This window comes from Lacerta agilis, chromosome 8 (assembly GCF_009819535.1).
Source record: "Lacerta agilis isolate rLacAgi1 chromosome 8, rLacAgi1.pri, whole genome shotgun sequence".
Classification (NCBI taxonomy): domain Eukaryota; kingdom Metazoa; phylum Chordata; class Lepidosauria; order Squamata; family Lacertidae; genus Lacerta; species Lacerta agilis.
In genome coordinates, this window is record NC_046319.1 from 59097510 (window position 1) to 59113964 (window position 16455).

A 16455-nucleotide genomic window follows, 5' to 3' on the forward strand; every position below is an offset into this window, starting at 1 on the left:
GGGATGGTGTAGGAGATGTAATCCAGCAACAAGTGAAGGGCTGCAAGTTTGCCAGACTCTCATGTAGACTGCAACTTGGAAGTTGCAGCAGTTGCTTCTTCATCCAGCCTCTGCCCTTTAGAACCCAGGTGGGAGTTTGGGGAAAATGACACTTCTTCTTCTTCTAAGTGAGTATCTCTACTGAACCGCAGATCTTGTGTTTTGCACCTATTTCTAGATTACAATTCCCATAATTCCTAATTAGCCATAATGGTACCTCTTCTTATTGCTTTCAAGAGGAATGTTGCTTCATGCTAGGAGTGAGGATGCAATCTCCCTCTACAAAAGAAAGCAGTGATGCTGCTCACTGCATCACCTTATTTAAACATTTTTATTGGAATGTGTTGGTTTTTTTGTGTGCTATTGCTTATAACACAATACAAAGCCAAAGAGCTTGAATCACCATTTCTTAACATCCTGCCATTCACACTGCCCTGATAATACAGTATTGTTGCACGTATAAGTCACCTGTTTCTCTTGTTTACCACAGACCTACTGCCTACTTTCTGACTTGCAGTCTGGTGAGAGAAACATAAGCTACTGAAGCACCCCACCCATTTTATCTCTTGTTCTAACAAGAGGTATTAAATATCCCATCCCTGAGATCTGCAAAAGGTTAACAACTGCAATATCGCATCCTCGGTTTTACACAGCTTTGCACAACATGCTCCACTAGTAAATGTGTTCATTTTGATGGCTGCCTGTCCTAATAAAATCACTAAAGGGGGAAAAAGACAAAGTGATCCTCCCCTCCTGCTGTAGTCAAAACATTTTTTGGGGGGGGGGGAAGGTTGGCACAGATCCCAGAAAAGGGGGCTGATAAAGCATTGTAACCCACATCAATTTTGCCATCCCAAAACAAATAGGAATGACTTTTCACATAGCTGAAAGGACTGTTATATTTCAACGCCTCTGCAGGACAAAGCTGATAAGAGGTCAGGCTGTATTAAATAAAGGTGCAGAAGACCTACTGAGAGAGTTCCATTAATTGGTGTTAATCCTTATATCAAGCTAGCCCCTACCTAGCAGTTTAGTGAGAAGTCTCCTCCAGCCAAGCGCTATAAAGAACACACCAAACACTGCCAGGAAAGTCATCTCCAGCAACACAGAAAGGCAGGCTCAGCCTGTGGGTCATCAACAGCTTCACTGTAAGAATGGCAAGATATTCTTGTAGAACCATTCTTCGGAAAAGTGGAGGTGATCTCCTTCTGCGCCCAGGAACACCAGCTTCCCTGCTTGGTCCATTTCCTTCAAACCCAATCGATCCTGAAAGAAGGAACATGTCAGAGTAACAAACTAGATGGACCTCAGCTAGAAATCACCATGCAAAACTTAGGCAGCAGAGCATGCAGAGAAGGTGGTTTGGGATCTACTGGTAGATTGCTGGCTGAAAAGAGTGTTTGCTTCCAACTATATGTCTTTTGACTTGTTAGTAGATCTTAGACTTCTAGTAAAAAAGTAGGCTGAACAAGTCCCCTCCTGCCCACCTTGAGGTTTTTTTTTCTTACAATCAAGGGGTATATAAATTTTATTAAATAAAATAAATATTAAGATCCTAAAGCTGCAATCATAAGCACTGGAGTAAGCTCTATAAATGGAGCTTCTGAGAAAATGCAGCAGCAAATGTTTTCACAGCTGCATATTTAGAACAATCCTAAACTAGCTTACATCCAGTTTAACTATCAAGGCTTCCTCTGAGCAGATCCTGGGCCAATTTAGTTTGAGGGCACTAAGGAAACTACTGGAAAAATGCTAAAATCTGCCATTAGAATAAGCTGCAGTGTAGGGGGAAATTCCACCAAGTTAACTAGCGTGGATTTAACGAAGCAGGGGGTGTAAAGGCAAGCAGCAGTGACAAGGGTATAAAGTACAAGGCTGTTGATTTTTATCCTCGTAACTCCAAATCGTTCAAGGTGGTATCTGTCCACTTTACCAGATGTTTTGCAGCTCACAGCCAGTGCATCAACTGCACTGATGCAAGAGTGTAGGGATGAAATATTTCTGCAATTTATACTATCTTAAGTTACATCCACTGATTTCAATGGGTCTACTATTCTGAGTACAACATTGTTGGACCTCATCCAATGTGTGGTCCCATTAACCAGGGCTGCCTTTTTAATTAATTCACAAAGGCTTTCAGTCATTTAAAAGGTTGCAGTACTAATCCAACCAAATTCCTTTAACTTGCCCCTGAGAGGAGGCAGTAACAGTTATTAAGTACTGTATGCATTCCTAAAAGCTACTGAAGTCTAAAAAAAAGACATACATTTGCCTGTTGTTTTTGGAAGCATGCACCCTGCTCTCGTAAAAGCCCAGAAGGAACGCGCTTCCAGTGGTCAGCGCATCTTCAGGTTTGGAAGATTATCTCTGCTCGGTCACACCATCTTAGACTCATTTATCATTTTCCTGTCAACTGTCTCAATTTCAAATTCTGCAAATCAGTGTTTGTAGAATAGTATTTATGCAGCTTTTTAAACAGACAACTTTAGAGTGGAATTTATGCTCACCTGCAGCACCGGGAACCCAGAAGAGGGGAGCACCCTAGAGTGTCCTCTTGGCTCCCCATAGCCCAAAGAGAAAGGACTCCTTGTGAACCACAAGCACTCCACACTTAAATAAGGGTGCTCCCCACTTATACACAATTCACTTATGCATGGGGCTCCCAGAACATAACCCCCCATGTAAGTGAGGAGTCACCTGTAGTTATTAATATCTCTTCTGCAAGTTGTTATCTAGTTACAAAACAAAACTTTGTTGCAACAACTGATGGGATGTCACACAGCTGGTTTGGTGTCAAATTCTTGATAGGTATAATAGCAACATTCGGGATAGTTACCTCTGTGTACAGCGAGGTCTCTTGCAAGGGAATGGTCACTTTGGCCTGACCGCTCCGGTAGTAACCAAACCACTGGGGAAAGAGGAGAGCAACAAAATGAGTCACTCGCTGTTGCAATGGCCAGTTCATACCTACATGCACCAGGCCGGCAAAGGCCTGTCCCTGGAAAGACCTTTTAGGTTAGCTACTGCTTTGGAGTACAACTCCCATCTTGATGGCAGTTGCAGTCATGGGCAGCTGAAGGGCACCTGGTTGGCAAAGGTTGGTCTACAGCAGTGATGGCCAAACTTGGCCCTCCAACTGTTTTGGGACTACAATTCCCACCATCCCTGACCACTGGTCCTGTTAGCTAGGGGTGATGGGAATTGTAGTCCCAAAGCAGCTGGAGGGCCAAATTTGGCCATCACTGGTCTACAGCAAGAGAGAGCAGTTTTCTGGGATCTGAGGTAGAGAGAGGTTTTCATCCGAGCCCTGCTGCCTGCAAGATGCTTTTCAGCTAAAAATGCCAGGGACTTAACTGGAGTCCTCCTGCATTTAGTGTATTCACAGCTCCACTAGGGTTGCCAGGTCTGCTTCCAAAAAATAGCGGACAAGCGGGGGGGGGGGGTTAAATTAAATTAAATTATATATTTTCTTACAAACATTTTAACACATATTAAAATACCATTTCATCATAAAGCTTTTGAATAAAAAATGTCCACTATTTTTTTTTGGGGGGGGGGGGGAAATAGTGAACATAAAGTGGCCTGTCCACTCAAATAGTGGACACCTGGCAACCCTAAGCGCCACTGAGCTATGGCTCCCTCCCACACTGTGGTGAATCAACGCATTTGTAAGACAATTTGCCAAATTCCCCAGGACAATAAAAAAACAACTAGTTAACTTTGCAATAGAGTAAAGTGCATGCATTGAGCTATCTCGGGATGCTATAGTAAGTTCTGCAGTGCTGTGTTTGCATCATGAAGGAAGCACAAAGTCAGCAGGGATACCTTCCAAAGCCTTTTATATTCCTGAAATTTGCCTACTCCTCGGCTGGAGTGGGCAAGAGAGGGAATGGCAGCATACTGCTTTAAGGAACCTACAATATTCTACCTGGGAGCACACATGCACACACATCACCCCCCAAAAGGAACGGCATCACTTTCTCTTGCTTTAAGGAGCTTCCGGTCCCTTCAGCATCAGCATCCAGAGTTCCCACTTCTCATCTCAGCCCTATTTGCTTGCCCAGCAACCAACGCCCCTCACACGAAGGAAAGGGAGACTGTCATAGAATTGTAGAGTTGAAAGGGACCCCCGGGGTCACCCAGCCCCTGCAACAGGCATGGAGATGGCCTTACACCATATATGCCTACTTGACCACTTTGATCTGCAGAACTGGCACCGTTGCACCTGCCACACAATATTCATTCAACATTTGTAAGAAATCAATTGCTTTGTGTGGCAACTCCCACACTTAGGAACACCCTGCCTGTTGATATCAAGTAGGCATACATACTGTACTCTTTTTGGTGCAAAGCCTATCCAGGCATGTTTTTAGCTCACCATTGATTTTAGAATAGATGGTAGTTCCAGTGGAGGTCACAGTCCATCACAAACATTAAAACAATTAGGTCAGCCACAGCCCTTTGGCATCCATCAGCTCAATGCGAACTCTTACACTGGTTATGTTCTTTTGGCAGAAATACAGATAACCTGCAACCAGCTCACCTGATACATATTTAACCTTCCTTAGTTCAAACAAATTTGCCCATTTGAAGGGCAAGGTTAAGCTGCATTGTTGGCACACACACAGTCTCTCTAATCAACCATAGCTATTCATTGCTTGAGCCATTTAAAAGGGTTTATGATGTGCCAGTTATATACTGCATTGTTGCTGTTCCAATTCACAACTGAAGTGTGTCAGCTGAATATTTTATTATTACTGGTCTTGCTTTTATAAAATATATTATTGATGTTTGCAACATATTAATTTGTTTGTTTGTTTTTTAATAACACATAACCTGCCCTGGGACTACTGGGAAAGATTGGTTCAATGAATGAATGAATATGGCTAACAGCTATCGAGGAGGAGGTGGCTGCTGGTGCATGCATAATCACTATCCCCCTTCCCCACCACCAAAAAGGAGATCATGGGGCTTCCCAAGAGGTGTTTCAGTTTTCAGGAAAAAGATGCAAAGGGGGATGCAATAACCTATTTCCTCCCTCCCTCCCTTCCTTCTGTTAGTTATATCTGGTTTGCAAAATCAGCCTCCTTCCATTTCAACGGATTCTACATGTGTTTTTCACACCTATATATGCGTGTGTGCACACGCACGCGCACACACAGAGAGAGAGAGAGAGTTGCCCACCTCAGATGCAGGAGGGTCCACCATGGTATCATTGAGGAACTTCACCATCACAAATTTTTTCAAAGACATCAGGTTCTTCTTATAGGTACTGTTGTTGCTCTGGAAAGAAGATGGGGGCACAGAGGGAGGGAGAGACAGAGAGAAAAGAAGAAGATTTAAGAGAATCCCAAGCTACCTTGGAATCTTGACCCAGGGCTTTGCTAACGGCATTGCAGAAAATTCCATGCAAATCCTGACCCAAGTGCGCCCCAATGGTTTACTCCTGCTGGCCATAGGACCCGGAAAGCTGTCTGTGGCCTGAAAGTGAGATGAGCACCGCACCTCATAGTCGACTTTGACTGGACATAACTGTCCAGGGGTCCTTTACCTTTTATATTATTATGCAAACATACTTTTTGGGTACTAATTGACTACGTGTTTAATAACTCACCCTTCAAAACAAGGCTTATAGTACGTAACAAAACAAGTTAAATGTCAACAGCAACCCTTCCTATGAGGAAGCATAAGCATGCAACTCGCATGCTTTCTTGTCTGGTCACTGACCAGATGCAGACTCTGCCTAGACTCAGCAAGGCTGCTGCATTTTGTGCCTATGGACCCTGCCCTACATATATCTGCTTAATTTCTGCATGTTTTATTCTACTTTTTCTAGCTTGGTTTTTTCTTTCTTGAGCCCTTCCAGACCTTCACAATTTCACGATAAATTTCCTGCTGTTTACAGGGGATGTTTTTGGATTTGATGAGAGGGGTGGATGAGCAGCCTCTTGTCCACAGACTGGCCAGGCCCAAACCTATCAAACTTACTCGCTCTTGATTGATGTCAGCCAGGAAAAGACTGTGCTTCCGGTATTCATCTTCATTCAGTGGGTCGTGCCAGTACTGGGCTTGGACCAGGCTGTAGAGGAGGGAGAACTGAGAGTTCAAAACACAAGCCAGAGCAAGCCCTTGAGCCACCACCCCCATTAACATTCGACTTCGCCAAAGTGAACTCACCGGTTCTGGACCACTGCAGTATAGGCCCCTAGGTCTAACATCCTTCGGATCCAGTCACAGAGGTGAGAACTCTCCCCGGGACAACGCGGAAAGCCATACACACCTGTGGCAGCAAGGTACCAATTTTCAGGCATTCAGGGTCTGAACATGACACCAGTCATTAAGATTAATGGCCCTTAGTCATGCTTATTACTTTAATAATAATTGTTGTTGTTGCTGTTGTTATTGTTTTATTATTTCTACCCCACTCATCTGGCAGGGTTTCCCCAGCCACTCTAGGCAGCTTCCTTCCGGCACATGCAAAAACACAATAAAATGTCAAACATTTAGAACTTCCCGATACAGGGCTGCCTTCAGATGTCTTCAAAAAGTTGTGTAGTTCTTTATCTCCTTGACATCTGATGGGAGGGCCCTCTGCCTGGTTCCCTGTAACTTTGCTACTCTCAGTGATGGAAACGCCAGAAGATCCTTGGAGGTGGACCTCAGTGAATGATAGGGTTGGAGACGCTGCTTCAGGTATACTGGGCCGAGGGCTTTAAAGGTCAGCACCAACACTTTGAATTATGCTTGGAAACGTACTGGGAGCCAGTGAAGATCCTTTAGGATTGGTGTTACTGTATATGGTCCCGGCAGCCACTCCCAGTCACCAGTCTAGCTGCCACATTCTGGATTAGTTGTAGTTCCAAGTCACCTTCAAAGGTAGTCCCACGTGGAGGAATTTGCAGTAGTCCAAGCGGGACATAACTAGAGCATGCACCACTCTGGCGAGACAGTCCGTGGGCAGGTAGGGTCTCAGCCTGCATACCAGATGGAGCGGTTAGACAGCTGTCCTGGACACAAAATTCACCTGTGCCTGCATGGACAGCTGTGAGTCCAAAATGGCTCCCAGGCTCTGCTGCTGTTCCTTCAGGGGCACAATTATCCCATTCAGGACCAAGGAGTCCCCCACACTCACTCAGCCCATCCCCCACAAACAGTATTCTGTCTTGTCAGGATTCAACCTCAATCTGTTAACTGCCATCCATCCTCCAGCTGCCTCAAGACACTCACAGCAGAACCAGAACCAGAACCAGTGCAATCAAGGCAGTTTCAGTCCCATGACGGGGACTGAATCCCTATTGGAAGGGATCCATATGGTACGCATCCTCCAGGCAAAACATCCTCTGTTGCTATGACATAACTTTCCCCACCTAAATCTGCATTCTCACAGTCTAGAAAACAAAAGACCACCCAGATGGGCTTACCTTGGTGCTGACCTCCTACAGAAATCAGATTGAACATAGGGGGAGAGGGACATCTCTGCACCACCGCCCTCCTGGAAAGGGGACAGGGGGAGACGGGACAAAAACAGATTAAGCAGCAACCTCCAAGGCAGAAGCCACATTGTCCAGACAGTTCTTATATGCCAGGGCAGAACGTAGAACTGGCAAGATTATATTGACTTTGATTTAATATTGATTTTGTAATGTAATTTATATACATTAGATTTTATTATACTTCTTTTTGGAATTCAGGTCGGGGAGGTGGGGTGACCTGTCAGATGTTCCCATCATCCCCAGCCGGCATGGCCAATGGCCAGGGGTGGTGGGAGGGGACACTTCATGTCATCTGAAGGCCTGCAGTTCCCCATCGATAAGTTAGTCAGTACTGAGCTGGATGGGTCAAGGGCCTGGTTCTGTAAAAGGCAGCCTCCTATGTCACAGATAGGGCATTCCATATCAAGTGATTCAACTTTTTTACCTCATCCCATCCAATTTTCTTAATATTTTGTACACTTGTTGAATGATCAAAACTAAGCTTAAATCTAAAATTTTGGCCTTAAAAGCTCAGTCCAGAATTGACATACATCAAAACTAAAAACACCAATCTCTTCAGAACTTCATGGGCTTTAATATGATATGTCACATGAGGGACTTAAATTTAAAATTTAAGGTAAGTTACAAAATTGAACATTTTAAAAAGTGATTTTTTAAAAAATGATTAAAAAATTCAAAAAAATGTATTGATTATTTAACACTTTTAAGAGCCTTCTGCATGCAACACACATGCTCTACCACTGCATTCTACCAAAAGTCGACCCCTTTCACCCAAAGCTCCTCCCTCATTCTGTAACGCTTGAGACACTTACAGGAACTGCCCTCCCTGTGAGAAGCCCATGGCGTTGTAGCCGCCTCGAAGCTTTGGGTCCTTTGCGAGTTCGTCACACACGAGTTTCACCTGGTCATTCACGTTCATGAAGAAGCTGTTCTCCATGTCCTGAAGAAAACAGAGAAGTTGAAGAACAGGAGACAGCCAATGACCTACACATGCCAAAGTGTCACACACTGAGCAGGAGGAAGGCACGTCCCCACAGGGAGACTGCAGCTCCCTTCCCCAGACAATCAACCCTCCTCCCTTCTGTTTCAATCGCTAGCCCAGGGACAGGGAACCCGTGGCCCTCCAGATGTTTGCTCATTTAAGAGTATTTATGAAGCCTACAGTATATTAAAAATGCAATGATACAGCAGTCACTAGAGTGGGACAAGTTTGTATATAGATTTCCCTCACTAATTGTCCAATGTTTCAACAAGTGTCACTCTGCAGCTGAATTTCCTGGTCTCGGTGGAGCCAGATGTTAGTCCTTCCCAGGCCCAGCCTTCCTCACTGGCCCAGGAACAAATCAGTCGTCAATGCAGATCTATGAGCTGAGGATGTACCGGTAACATGCTGGCAGGATCAGCAAATATGTTACAGTGTTCTGCATTAACTGTTATTTCTGGACCAAACACAGGAGGGATAGATAGATAGATAGATAGATAGATAGATAGATAGATAGATAGAAACAATGGAGAAGTAAAGAGGGAGAGATGAGGCTGCTGTGTCTCTCCATTGGCTCTGCTGGACAGCAACTCCATCAGGCTTCTCCTTCAAGTGCCTAGCAGCAGCCCTTCCTTCAGAATACAAGAGGGAGAGGGGGTGAGGGGGACTACAGGGTTCTATGTCTGTGGCAAAAATGGAAGGTGAAACTTTAACTGAGGTCACCCAGAATATATGACTAGCTGCTTCCATGGGAAATAGCTTTGACTAAAGTGCTTGTGTGATTGTGTCTGGCCCCACTCACTACTGGGATGCAGCCCCCAACAGCTCTCCACTGGGGAAAGGCAGCCCTCAATGCTTGGAAAAGTAAGGCCAGGGTGGAATTCGATTCAGCGCCCAAGTTCTGAGCTCTGCGTAGCAAAACCAAAGCCACGAGCGTGTGGGAGAGCCGGGCGGCTCAGCATCAGGACCAAATCCATTTAGAGATCAGAGCTTAGGCGCAGACGAGGCTTAGAAGAGGCCTAAATCAGATGCCATCATAGCTTCAAGGAGCTCATAAGCAGATCTGCTTCCAAATCCAATTACAACCCGCAGCTTTGGGGTTACTTCATGGGAGTCTGCCCTTCTTACTCCCTTGCTTGCTCACACCCGTTTTAAAGGTGTCCATGATGAATGTCTTTAGGTTTTCCCCACCCCTACTCATCCCCTGCTCATCAACAGGCAGGTCTCCTAGCCTTTCTCATGAACCAGCAAAGGTATGAGTGGGAAGAATTCAACTGCCCCAGAAGGGTCCTCCATCTATCCCCACTGAATACATGAGATTACTGCTCCTCACCATACCATCATTTCATCCTCTTTCAGGCAGAAGAGATGCTGCTTTGTTCTAATGGCATTTCCCTACAAACACCCCCCCCCCGTCCCTCCTCTAATGCTAGTCTTGGCATCAAGACTGATTGCCCCAATGCACAGATCCTTGTATGAAGCAGCACGGCAAAGACATGCAGCGCTGTCCACAATGTTCTGCACACTGTCCTTTAGAATTGAAGAGTTGGAAGGGACCCTGAGGGTCATCTAATCCAACCCCCTGCAATGCAAAAAATATGCAGCTGCCTTTTAAGGAGACCGAACCTACAACCTTGGCATTATCAGTACCACACTCTCACCAACTGAGCTCTCCAGGCTGATAGCTGGGGCTCAAGTTAACAAAGTATGAGGAGCACCATTTTAAACACCGTGCCTACTTGAGAAAATTCACAATAAAAATGACACCACCTCAATTAAGTTGCTGCCGATCTTCAAAGACAGAACGTAAATTCCTGGTATTTTCTTCTCCACGATTTTTTTTATGTAACCCATGCTCTCAGGATTGCAGCAGCTGTCACCTAGGATTAAAGGAAAAAAGCACATGAGGGCAAAGATTTGGAATCAGAAATTCAGCAACTGTTGCAATAGCATTCTTTTTTTAGTCTAGCAAAATATATTTGCAAATTATAACAAACGCAGACCCAGCTCATGTGTTACTGGGGGGCCCAGGGGGCTATAGGGAAGCCCCATAGTCGGCTCCCACCTTAACACAAGTAAGCAGGGTGGTCAACTATTAAGACAGACTTTTTAGTTGCTCAATTATCTTTCCTGAAAAGTTAATGGATTACATTAAAAGAAAATCCTGCATTTTACAAAAACTGCCACATAGATGTCTTCTTGAGATACTGAAGGATAAGCAGATAAACAAAAACACATTTGTTTCTCTGTTCCACACAAACAACACAATTATCATTCCTGGCCATCCTGGGCAAAGCGTGTTGTTTCTTGTGCGAGGGCTGCTGAACGTCATCCTGGACTACACCTGGGAAGATAACAGTGATGATAAAGTGAATTTATACAAACAGCATGCATCTTCTCTCGCCAGTGAGTCAGGAGACTGACATCTCCCACGTAGACAAAGGCAAAAGGAATATATAATATTTATAATACTCCCATTTGTGGAATGCTCTCCCCAGGGAGGTTCGCCTGGCACCTTCATTATATATATTTTAGGTGCCAGGCGAAAACGTTCCCCTTTGGCTAATTCACATTCTACTGTGTCTGTGGGAAGTGGGCAGGTTATTGTTTAGCTGTTTTAATCATGTACTTGTTTTATCCTGTATTTTATCCTGCGAACCTCCCTAAGATCTTACGATGAGGGGTGGCATATAAATCTAATAAATAATACTAAAATATAGCAATGGATTTCTGGTTTCCTGACCAAACTTCAGCCATTTTGAGCCAGATATATACAACAGGCACTAACTTGAGCAGCTGTAACCCAAAGCCCCATCCAAAGAAAGGGGTGGGGGAGAAGAGACAAGAGCATGTTTTTTAGACACACATAGGAATTCTGCACTTCAAAATAAATGCATGTCGAATGTGGCTTTGGACATGGCCCAAGGTTTCCTGTACCCTTGTTAATTGTATGCTCATGACATCAATTTAGATTGTTTGCCACTGGATATTAGTCCCAGCAGAGAAAGGGTATCAGGACTTTTTATTCTCCAAGCACATGGCTGACTCTTCACTGGAGGAAGGGAATTGAGGACACGTTATCTGGCAGATCAATGGTGTTGTGAGAATTTTATATGAAGGGAGGAGAGGGTGAATCTATTATGAGGAGGGTAGCCCTTTTTAGAAAGAAAGAAAAAGAAAGAAAGAGTTTGGAAATCAAGATAAAAGCCCAGATAATATCAGAATGAGGTCTGGATGGATGCAAAAATTCATACTATATCTAACATTTCATGTTATTCCAGTCATATTTCACAATGGGTCTACAACTGTATATACATCATACAGTTGAAGCACATTTCTTCTCCAAAGAATCATGGGAGCTGTAGTTGAAGGGTGCTGGAAATTATAGCTCTGTGAGGGCTAAACTACAGATCCCAGGGTTCTTTGGGGGGAAACCATGTGCTTTAAATGTATTGACTGTATGCAGCCTTAGACCATATAAAGAAATCTGGCCTGATCTCACCAACCTGGGACTCCAAAAGAGCCTCAGGGGAAGAGACAAGATCAGCAGGAAACTGGAGGAGGATCTGGGGTGGAGAAGCTGTACTTATCATCTTCCCCTAAGAAAAAAAATATTAATCGCCCAAGCAGCTCTGTCATCAGTTTCCTAGTCAACAGTCCCTCCCTCATTTGTGCTCCATCCCGTGTATAAAAGCAACAGATTACGAACCCTTGGGAGTAAAAGTCTGAAAAAGACTCAAAAGTGCAACAGGGGAGTGCACATCCAAATTTCAAACCTCACTCACAGTAGTGAGTGTGCTTAACATCTTACATGGTGATTTGGAGTGAGTAAGAACCCTAAGACAGGAAGTCTGGAGCCTTGGACTTCTATAAAGCTGAATGATCACACAAATGCAGCCATGCTATAAACCATTTTTTAATTGAGGCTGAAATCACTGTGAAGAGTCATGGAAGTCTGGAGCCTGTGGCCTTTCAGGAGATACAAATATTCTCTTTTATACTGTGGCTGGAGGAGTGTTCCTGGCCTGGAGCCAGTTCCTCTAACTCTTTACCCCTGGAAAAGAAATATTATCTCAGGGCAAGGTGCACAAACTGTGGCTCCTCCAGATGTTGCTGGACACCAGCTCCCATCAGCAAGGCTAGTAGTCAAGAAAGATGAAAGTCCACGAATATTAGGAGGTGCACAAGGTCCCCCGCCCCTGTCCTAGAGTCAGCAACTACCTTGAAAGGAGGCTGGGCAAAAAAAGGGCCACCCTCTACCCCCACCCAAAGTGGACAAACAAGTAAGCCTCCTAATGTAGCCCCTCATCACTTCTAAACACCCCTTTTGCAATTGGTCCTCTTTCAAGGTTGAAGTTGGTCATAGGGCCTCCAGTTGCTAACCCCTACTCCAAGATGTCTTGCCATTTCAGGATGCCTTTCCATTTGCAAATTCTCAGCAACTGCTTTAGGGCAGGGCGAGGGTTAGGGAGGAGAATCAAACTGGTCTTGAGGAACAGCGTTAATGCTACCTGCCCTTTCTCACTGTCTTATTCAACTGTAAATGCATATAACACTTGCAATGTCATTGTCTGGAACTGGATGCTATGTTTTGTATGGTATTCTTCCAATTTTGTAAATTCCATTTTTTTAAAGTTTCATTTTCTCTTCTGTTTAGTTTCAGTTATTTAATGATGTTGGTCAGCATATTTTGTGAGAAACAGTGTCCCATGATCTCAGTTACAGAGGCAGGAAGCCCTTTTCATCTCAAGGCCCACATGTCTCCAGGTGATGAGCAGGGGCTAGAGGCAAAAGTGGGCACAGCAATGAATTTAATGTTTACCTTTGTTCAGTAGGCTAGTTTCTACACACATCCCTCTCCATCCTCATCCAGACAAGAAAGAGGCACTATCAAAGCTCAAGGACACATTCCAGCCAAACAAAAACACTCAAGGAGGGTGCAAAGCAGGGCCAGCAAGGGAGGGGTATGGGCTGGGGAGAGTCCCAAGGGCCAGATAGAGAGCCCTGGAGGGTCTGGTCCTGGGCCTTCAGTTCCCCACCTCTGCATTAACACAAATTCTAATAAATTTTCCTTGACTGAGATGAGCTTTGAATGCCCAGCTCTTTTCATGCCACTCCAGTTATTCAACCATCCCCTTGTATAATCCAATTAAGTGATAAGATCATAAAGGGAAGGATGGCACTTGGCCAGCTTTGAACAAGCTTCACCAGATTTCTTGCCACCTGTCTGTTTATGCATCAAACATTGCTTTTAGACTAAAGCAAGCAGATAAAAAAGGTCACTGTTGGCAGGATAATGACACTGAGGTAGTTGTTAAGTATTACTGCTATATTTATAAAAGCTGCTTCCATTTGCACTATTCATGCTTGCAGAATCCAGCTTCATTTGTGCACGCATGTGTCTTTTTAAGTTATGTAATTGGCAGAAGGATGAGTTGTATCAATCCACTTTTCAACTAAAGTAGTCTACACATCAATCACGGCAACCGACAAAAAACTGTGAACACCCAAGAAATGCTAGAAAGATTGTCACAACTATCCGACAAGTCCTTTCTTAAGGAAAACCACTAGGGAGAAATGCATACAAGCTTTGCTTGGTGAAATACTGGATGAGTTTCCTGCAAGTTGATAAGCTAGTAAAACACAAAGTAAGGAAAATGTGATTGGCCAGGCTACTGGGGAGTACAAGATTGGGGTCAGCAAACATGGGCTACAATGAAAAACTGATCTTCTGGTTTAGATACTAGTTCCTCCAGACCCTTCAGGCCACTTAATGACAAGCAGGAGACAGTGACTTAGAAGAAGACTTGTTTTTTAGTTTCACAGTCACAGTGTACGTGTGCTGCTTCTGTTCTCAAAGCACTACAAACTTATGATTTTCCAGATAAGGAACTGAAGCTACAGGACAATCAGGTAGTTACCACATTACCTTCCTTCTGAAACTGAAACAAGAAAGCCACAGAGTTTCACCCTAAAAGAAACCTTGCAAAGTAACTGAAGTGGTGACACTTTGAAGTAGCAGAACCCATACTTGAACCCACATCCAACAGTTTAACAACTAATTAACACTTGCTTTGCACTGTTTTTGTTGTTGATTTTGCTTGACAAGAGTTAACTGACAGTGCAATCCTATGCAGATCTTCTCAGAAATAATTCCCAGCAAGGGACCCCTGACAGTTAGGTCCAGTCATGGACGACTTTGGGGTTGCGGCGCTCATCTTGCTTTACTCGCCGAGGGAGCCGGCATACAGCTTCCATGTCATGTGGCCAGCATGACTAAGCCGCTTCTGGCGAACCAGAGCAGTGCACGGAAAAGCCGTTTATCTTCCCACCGGAGCAGTACCTATTTATCTACTTGCACTTTGACGTGCTTTCGAACTGCTAGGTTGGCAGGAGCAGGGACAGAACAACAGGAGCTCACCCCTTTGTGGGGATTAGAACCGCCGACCTTCTGATCAGTAAGCCCTAGGCTTTGTGGTTTAACCCACAGCACCACCCGTGTCCAGCAAGTTAAATGGGGCTTATTCGCAGGTAAATGAATAGGCTCCTGACAATCAGCAACCTGTTGACAGATACTAAACTAGGAACAAGCCTACACTGCTGTTAGTAAGGCTGCGATCCTCACTTACCTATGAGTAAGATCCATTGAATTAAATAGGCCTTACTTCCAAGTAGACATGGCTAGGATTGTGCTACAATTCGTTTTGTTAAAGCACCTCATAGTACATGCTATACAGATGTTCCCAGTGCTTTACCACAACGAGGCTGGAACTCCGTGGGAAAGCGTTTACCTATTTGCATCCAGCCACAAACCTAACTAGCCTCTTGTAAGGCTCTCTCAAGACTGCTGCGAAAGCAAAAAAACCCGGGATGAACATTTAAATCTATCTCTCTCTCTCGACAACGCATCGGCCGAGACCCTGACTAGATCCCGTTCACTCACCCATGCCATGCCAGATGACCAGCGGCACCGGCCCCGCCGAGCTCCCGGGACTCAGCCAGCAAAATCCGCTCAGCAGCTGGAGCAGCAAAACTTTCTGCAGCCTGGACGACGCCATCTTGGATCTGTCATATGACACAAATTTCCCCCCTCCCTTGCAGCCGAGGAAAATATGCCATGTGCACAAAGAGGTGGGCCTGGCGCAGCCTGCTCGCCTCTTCAGAAAGGAGGAGCTCTGGGAACGGGAGATTGGAGGACTTGGGTGGGAGGGGCATCCAATTAAATAACTAAACGAAAATCTCATTCAGGTTTCCCCCCCTTTTTAAATAAATATTTTATTAATTTCCAAATATAACAAAAATAAAACATCAAAACAAATTCAATATCAAACAAATAATTTTACTTCCCCCTAGTCCCTTCCTTGGTTCCAATGTTTATCAACATACCGCATGTCCAATGTAAAACAAAAATCATTAAAATTGCTTATTGTTCATTCATAAAGTAGTTACAAGTAGTCCTAGAACCCTGCCAATGTATTAACCTGTGTACATTCCGTCTGTAAGCAATAAAGTCCTTCCATTCTTCCTTAAATTTGTGGTCATCTCTTTCTCTTACTTTCAATGTCATTTGTGCCATTTCAGTATATTCCATTAATTTAACTTGCCAATCTTAATTAGTTGGGACACCTTCTTTCCGTGTTGTGCAAGCAGTACTCATGCGGCTGTAGTCGCATACATAAGGTTTTTTTTTGTAATCTAGGTATATCTACTGGTACTCCTTTAATAGGGATGCTTCTGGTTTTTTGACAAGTTATTTTTTTTATAAAAAAATCATTTCATTATAAATCGTTTCCCAATAGTATTTTTTACTATTTTACATTCCCACCACATATGAAAAAACCTTTCTTCCGTTGTTTTACATTTCCAACACTTCATTTTCTTTAGATTTATACATTTTTGCTAATTTGACTGGAGTTATATGAAAATGATGTATAGATGGTA

The 16455-nt window shown here is 44.1% G+C and overlaps 1 protein-coding gene across 1 annotated transcript; it reads right to left on the minus strand.

The window, feature by feature from the left end:
• Positions 1 to 882: 882 nt before the first annotated feature.
• PPT1 (palmitoyl-protein thioesterase 1) lies at positions 883 to 15601 on the minus strand. The gene is made up of 9 exons (XM_033157734.1): positions 15458 to 15601; positions 10285 to 10394; positions 8345 to 8472; positions 7461 to 7531; positions 6217 to 6319; positions 6028 to 6118; positions 5224 to 5322; positions 2876 to 2947; positions 883 to 1305 (listed from the first exon to the last, which is right to left on the minus strand). Exons 1-9 carry the CDS (start codon positions 15570 to 15572, stop codon positions 1183 to 1185), a joined length of 912 nt encoding a protein of 303 aa, XP_033013625.1. The 5' UTR covers positions 15573 to 15601; the 3' UTR covers positions 883 to 1182.
• Between the last annotated feature and the right edge of the window lie 854 nt (positions 15602 to 16455).

Coding starts and splice junctions, on each gene's coding strand:
- PPT1 (XM_033157734.1), bottom strand. CDS start 15,572: ATGGCGTCGTCCAGGCTGCAGAAAGTTTTGCTGCTCCAGCTGCTGAGC. Junction 10,395..15,457: donor GGTCATCTGGCATGGCATGG/GTGAGTGAACGG, acceptor CTTTAATCCTAG/GTGACAGCTGCTGCAATCCT. Junction 8,473..10,284: donor TCGGCAGCAACTTAATTGAG/GTGGTGTCATTT, acceptor TGTTTTCTTCAG/GACATGGAGAACAGCTTCTT.